At 44.3% G+C, this 7,023-nt stretch overlaps 1 protein-coding gene across 1 annotated transcript; it reads left to right on the forward strand.

Annotated features, from left to right (window-relative positions):
• Positions 1–352: 352 nt before the first annotated feature.
• Positions 353–6,458, forward strand: LOC129745541 (toll-like receptor 7). The gene has a single exon (XM_055738661.1). It carries the CDS (start codon positions 1,665–1,667, stop codon positions 5,517–5,519), a length of 3,855 nt encoding a protein of 1,284 aa, XP_055594636.1. The 5' UTR covers positions 353–1,664; the 3' UTR covers positions 5,520–6,458.
• Positions 6,459–7,023: the final 565 nt, after the last annotated feature.

Raw genomic sequence — 7,023 nt, forward strand, 5'->3', positions numbered from 1 at the left:
GAAGATGTGAAATTAATTGATTCCTATCGTTCACCGTATGCCCGTAGCTTACAGCGCGCCTCACTACAGACGACCTGAGCAAGAAAATACTGCCCCGCAGTACATTGTACGAGCCGCGAGCGTGACATTTACTAGTAATTATGATTCCAAATCACGATTCTAAAATTATCGAAGCATATACATTCTGCCAAGGTAGGTACCGGATCGGTTTTGCGACCGCAAGAGGTGAGCAAACTAGAGCTCAAGCGGCCGATGCTCGAAACAACCATCAGGACTCCTCGATATCATATTCTCAAACAAAAACTGATTTGCATAAATACATAATATTTATGACGCTCACACACCGGCTGTTCCGGAGTCGCGCTATTCAGCGCGCCAGCTCATGATGGTGTAGTTGAATACCCCGTACGGTGCTGCACTCTCTCGGGACACACTGGCACTGCATCGGCCAGGCATTTTAAGAGCAGTAAACAAGCACAAATAATAAAAAGAACGACTAAAGAGCAGAAACTGCATGCGATATAGTTTTTCATCATTTGCTTCCATCTACCTTCTAATTCTCCTATTCTTGCTATATTCACGTGAAGGTTTGTTACTCACAGTCCAACTCTCCCAGCGGTTGACAAATGCCTTCCGATCCGATACAAGAATTGGTTTGGTTGGTTTGGTACGTACAAAGCTTGGCGGAGTAGCAAAGAAACCATTCGACATCCATCAGGTGCTGCCGCCCTTCGAGTCAACGGCCATCGGTGGAACTAGCAGCCGAACACAAACCGGACCCGAGCACGGCCGAAGATCAAAACAGCCGAAGTGTATTCCTTCATTCTCCGATCTTTCGCCCAGTGCCTCGAGGAGTTTTACGTACCAACTTGACTCGCTCCGAAGCAGAGTCACTCCAGTTCAGTTAGAGTCGGATCGTCGCGCAGGAAAGACGCATATTTGACAACGTCCCTGTACGTGAGTGTATTTACAACAACACCCCCCAGGAGAAGAAAACGAGAAGCCGTTCTTCTGGAGTGTAGCAAGTTCTTTAATTGCGAACAACCTACCATTCACCGTGCCGCTGAACGTACCGTGCTGTGGAAAGAAGTGTAGCAAAACGAAGCAAAGCAAAGTACCATTTTTGTGCTGTAAGGCTCGCTGCTCCCGAGAATTAAGAAAACCAGCGAATGGCCGAGTGAGTGGAGCGAAGTGGTTTAAGACGGTGGAGAATAACATGAAAATTATAATAACCTCAAGCTCGAACCGAGTCGTGTGAAATGAACTGAATAATCTAAGCACAAGAAAATTATTATAGTTTCATGTCGCGGGAGGGAACAGTGCCAATGAATGAAGCGGAAAAAATGAAATAACAGTGCAGTTGGAAAAAATATTAAAAAATCGTGCTCGTTTGGCGTAAACCCATCATCGTTCGGTTCCGTTTCCGTGCTGCTTGGAGCCTGATTTCGAAAGAAAAAATCGATAACACAATAAGCAAAGCAGAGCACTCTCAGCAGAAGAGTCAAAAGCAGAGCAAAGTTTGAAAATGTTTAATTTATGATATTGGAAACCGTAGGCTGCAACGAAGCGTGGTGGTAGAGTTGCACTGTTCGTGCGAAGATTCGGTGGTGGTTGAATTAGTGTTGAGATTTGGGTGAACCTGATTAGCACGTCAATCAGCAAACATGAAGTGTCACAGGACCCTGACTGTGGCGTTGACGCTGCTAGTGCTGTCGGTTGCTGCGGCATCCGGGTCACAGTGCAGCTGGGAGTACGAGAAGACCAGCGTGACCTGCCGTTTAAGGACGCTGGAACGCACGGGCTTAGATTTACAGGGCGCTGAGGGTAGCTCCCGGTTAGATATCCTTTGCAGTGAAATGATCCTTTTTGAAAGTCAATTGCCCCAAAACTCGTTTCTTCGGCTGTCGAGCTTAAGTGAGTTAAAAGTTGACTCGTGCAAGTTGCTCCAGTTACCAGTTGGGGCTTTCGAGGGGCTGATTGCGCTTAAGAAACTGAGTGTAAATACTAAAAACTATGAATGGGGAGCTGGAAAAGTGTTGGAACTGCAGAGCTTATCCATGCAAGGACTAAAGGAACTGCAGCTGTTGGACTTGAGTGATAACAACATCCGAGCCCTACCGGATGGATTCTTGTGCCCTTTGAATAGTTTGAAAGTGCTGAATTTGACGAACAATCGAATTCGATCGACTGAAAGTTTAGGACTCACGGGAAAAAGTTGCAGTGGTGGTGCGGAAATACAAACTTTAAACCTGAGCTACAACGAAATCATGAAAATTCCGGAAAATTGGGGTGTGTCCCGTTTGCGACGATTGCAGCATTTGAACCTGGAATACAATAATATTACCGAATTGCACGGTGAAGCACTCGCTGGACTCAGCTCGCTAAGGACGCTGAATCTGAGCTACAATCATTTGGAAACATTACCGGCTGGTTTGCTTGCTGGATCTCGGGAACTACGAGAGATCCATTTGCAAGGTAACTCACTATACGAGCTTCCCCGAGGCCTTTTCCATCGGTTAGAACAGCTGCTAGTTTTGGACTTATCCCGAAATCAGCTGTCATCACATCACGTTGACAACGGCACCTTTTCTGGATTGATTCGGTTGGTGGTTTTAAACCTAGCCCACAATGCCCTAACACGAATCGATTCGAAAACATTCAAGGAATTGTATTTCTTGCAAATTTTGGATTTACGCAACAACTCAATCGGATACATCGAGGACAATGCCTTTCTCCCACTGTATAATTTGCATACCTTGAATTTGGCTGAAAATCGACTGCACACGCTCGACGATCGACTATTCAATGGATTGTATGTGCTTTCAAAATTAACCTTGAACAACAATTTGATCAGCATCGTGGAGCGCAACGTATTCAAAAACTGTTCAGATCTGAAAGAATTGGATCTTAGCTCCAATCAGCTAACGGAAGTGCCACATGCCATTCGAGACTTGTCCGTTCTGAGAGCATTGGATCTGGGTGAAAACCAAATCACGTTCATTGAAAACGGTACATTCTCAAATCTGAACCAGCTCACCGGTCTCCGTATGATCGATAATCAGATCGAAAATATTACTGTCGGCATGTTTACTGACTTGCCCCGCCTCAGTGTGCTCAATTTAGCAAAGAATCGAGTACAAAATATCGAGCGTGGGTCATTCGATAAAAATCTGGACATCGAGGCCATTCGCTTGGATGGTAATTTTCTGACTGATATTAACGGCGTGTTCGCCACGCTGTCCTCGCTGCTATGGTTGAATCTAGCAGAAAACCATTTGGTGTGGTTTGACTACGCATTTATTCCGAGCAATCTGAAATGGCTGGATATACATGGCAATTATATCGAATCACTGGGAAACTACTACAAACTTCAGGAGGAAATCAAAGTGAAAACGCTGGACGCAAGCCACAACCGACTGACCGATATTGGCCCGATGAACGTACCGAACAGCATCGAGTTGCTATTTGTTAACGATAACCACATCAGCACAATTCATGCAAACACCTTCATCGATAAAATTAATTTGGCGCGCGTTGATCTGTACGCTAATTCGCTGAAAAAGCTGCAGCTGCATCAGCTACGAATTGCGCCACAGCCGGCTGACAAAGCCCTGCCGGAGTTCTATCTCGGAGGCAACCCGTTTGAGTGTGACTGTTCAATGGAGTGGATGCAGCGGGTAAACAACCTAACAGGCCGGCAGCATCCGAAAATTATGGACCTACCGAATGTAGAATGTATCATGCCTCATGCCCGAGGATCTCCAATTCGGCCGATCGTGTCACTCAAACCAAAGGATTTCCTGTGTAAATATGAAACGCACTGTTTTGCGTTGTGCCATTGCTGTGATTTCGATGCCTGTGACTGTGAAATGACCTGTCCGACCAATTGTACTTGCTATCACGATCAAACGTGGGGCACCAATGTGGTCGATTGTGGCAACCAGCGGGCCACACTTTCCAAACCGGTTCCTATGGATGCTACTGAGGTGTATCTGGACGGCAACGACTATCCCGAGTTGCAAAATCACGCTTTTATCGGACGTAAAAATCTGAAAGTGCTGTTTGCCAATGCAAGCAAGATTATCACTATCCAAAATCGTACGTTTGCCGGTCTGACCGCACTCCAAGTGCTACATTTGGAAGATAACGCTATCCAAAAGATTCATGGTTATGAGTTTGAAAATCTCGGACTACTTAAGGAGCTGTATCTCCAGAACAACATGATCTCGGTGATCGCCAACAACTCATTTGCACCGCTCTACTCCCTGCAGGTGCTGCGAATCGATGGCAACCGGTTGACTACAATTCCGATGGCACAGCTACAGGCAACGCAGCTGCAAAGTTTGCAAGCACTGTCCCTCGGTCGCAATTACTGGAGCTGCCGGTGCCGGTTCATGCAAGAGCTCACCTCATTCGTGGCTGACAATGCGGTCATTATTCAAGATATGCAGGACATCTACTGCGTCGATGATGGAATTCATCGAGATTTGGACTTTAACGTAACGGCCAGTTGCAGTGATTATTATGCGGGCAGTTCGGTGCTGCCGGATCGGTTTTCTGAGACTTATATTTTCCTGTTGGCCGCAGCGCTGATAATTGCCTGCCTCTTGGTGTTTGTGCTGGTGATGTTTATTTTCCGTGAGCCGCTTAGATTCTGGCTGTTTTCGCGTTATGGGGTACGAGTGTTTGGGCCCCGGTGCGAGGATTCGGAAAAGTTGTACGATGCCATTTTCCTCTACTCGGCCAAAGATGCTGAATATGTGGCACGTAATATTGCCTCCGAGTTGGAAAATGGTCGGCCACCGTTGCGTTTGTGCCTACAGCATCGTGATCTTTCGGAAGATGCAACTCATTTGCAATTGCTAGAGGCATCACGCGCTTCCCGAAGAATAGTGATGCTGTTATCGAGGAATTTCCTGCAAACTGAATGGAGCCGATGTGAACTGAGGCGAGCAGTGCATGATGCGTTACGAGGACGGCCACACAAGTTGGTTGTACTCGAAGAAGTTGGCGTGATTCTGGAAGCGGAAAACGACGTCGAACTAGTTCCTTATCTCAAAACTGCAACTGTAAATAGGATAAAGCGGAGTGATCGGCATTTTTGGGAAAAACTTCGATACGCGCTACCGGTGGAGGCACTCTATCGAGGCAACAACTACACCATTGACCATCACGAACGAGTGAAGCAGACGGCTAACACCGGGGTCATGTTCCGCCAAGCCCCACCAGCCTACTGTCCGGAGATCGACGAAGCGAACTATTCGTCGGCAACAACGGCAACTCCGAGTCCAAGACCCTCGCGAAGGGGAATGGTAGAGCTCCCTCAGCGACCACCAAGTGAACATATCTACTCCAGCATCGATTCCGACTACAGCACACTGGAGTGCGAAAACATGGTTCCTGGAGTGCATCGGCCGGCGACGTGGCGTACGATGGGACCTGGAGGTGCTGGCAGCATGATGCTATCCGGACAAAACACCATGCCGCATGGCAACCACGTGCAGGCCTATCTCGTCTAGGGAAGGCTTCGACCGCTAGGGAGCGGTGCAACTACAATGACACGGGAGCGCAAGAGAAATAGTCAAGTGATGTAATAGTTTCAGTGTATATATTAGTCGTGTACCATAGCGCTATGAATAGAAATGTATAACAATTTGAAAAAAGAAAAACGAGTCTAAAGAAAAAAGAGGAAAAACAAAGTGCTAAATTATGTATAAAGTTTAACTTCGGCAAAATAGGTCGATCGTTGTTAAGGGAAAGGCATACAAGCAACAAACAAAACAAGTGCAGAAGACGAGAGAAGAGAAAATATTTGTGATATCATATTTAATAAGTTTTAATTATAGTGCAACGGAATGACAACAAAGGAATAGATTGATCGCAAAGAATAAGAAAATATGCCCAACATGTACGAGATATGAAAACAAAAATGCTACAAAATTAATACTACAAATCTACTAACAACTACCAACAGCAAACCACAAATCAACTACACACACACATACACAAAACACCGAGATAGGAAGAAAAACTAGATTTTTAAATCATGATAATTTCACAACCTTTATAAGGTGAATCTAAAGAAAAAGAAGAACAGTTGCGTTTTGATTACAACGTGAACCAATTAATAGTTCTATCAAATAGTTCCCGCGAAAGAGGTTTTAAAACGAAGCAAAAAAGTAAATGAATCAAAATACAAAAAAAAAATCACAGCACCATAAGGTGCTATGTTGGCTCATTAAGTTTGAAAGAGTTTTTTTCTCTTGGAGCATTCTGTGCTTCCACTTTCCGGTTCGATATATGTTTGAGCGTAGCGTAGTTGTTTGTGACGGTGTAGTTTCGTGTAATTATTATTTAAATTATTTATTGCTATTTAATTGACGCGTTCTCGTTGTTTTTAAATTGCTAGCAAAACAAAATAGTACTGGAAGATAATGAAAAAAAAAAAAACACACACAGACACAATAAAAATGTGCAGAGTACAGGCGATTAGGAGAAAATGCTGTTGGATTTATTTTCTCCACTAGATTTTAGGGCTTTTTGCTATTACGCAGCGAAGGAGAAAGCATACCAGAAAAAGGGACTGATACGAACGAATATTAGTGTTGCAATGTTTGATGCGAGAGAGCGAGCAGTTGTACTAAAAAATGAAAGCAAGCCACATCGTTTTTCTTTCTGTACATAATGAAAATTTTCGTAGCGGAACCGATCCGCTGGGCGACGCTAAACTGAAAGACACCTATGTAAAAATGAAGTATTAATGTTAAGATGAAGCTAGGAAAAATAAAACCGAACTTGAACAGTCACAAAAATTTATCAAAAGATGAACATATGGAGCCGAGTTAGGAGCAAAAACTATCGAGTAACAAAATAATAATGAAGAACAAACCCAGAACACAAATACAGAGCAAAACGTGTGACCAGACTGACTTATTAAAATGTTACACATCTTACCTGTGTATAGCTAAAACAGCCGTTAAACAAAAATCCAATGAACAAATAAAACTACAAATACAAAAAATT

The sequence above is a fragment of the Uranotaenia lowii genome, chromosome 2 (assembly GCF_029784155.1).
Source record: "Uranotaenia lowii strain MFRU-FL chromosome 2, ASM2978415v1, whole genome shotgun sequence".
In the NCBI taxonomy this organism is placed as follows: domain Eukaryota; kingdom Metazoa; phylum Arthropoda; class Insecta; order Diptera; family Culicidae; genus Uranotaenia; species Uranotaenia lowii.

Excerpts from the sequence above, each read along its gene's own strand:
- LOC129745541 (XM_055738661.1), top strand. The coding sequence starts at position 1,665 with ATGAAGTGTCACAGGACCCTGACTGTGGCGTTGACGCTGCTAGTGCTG.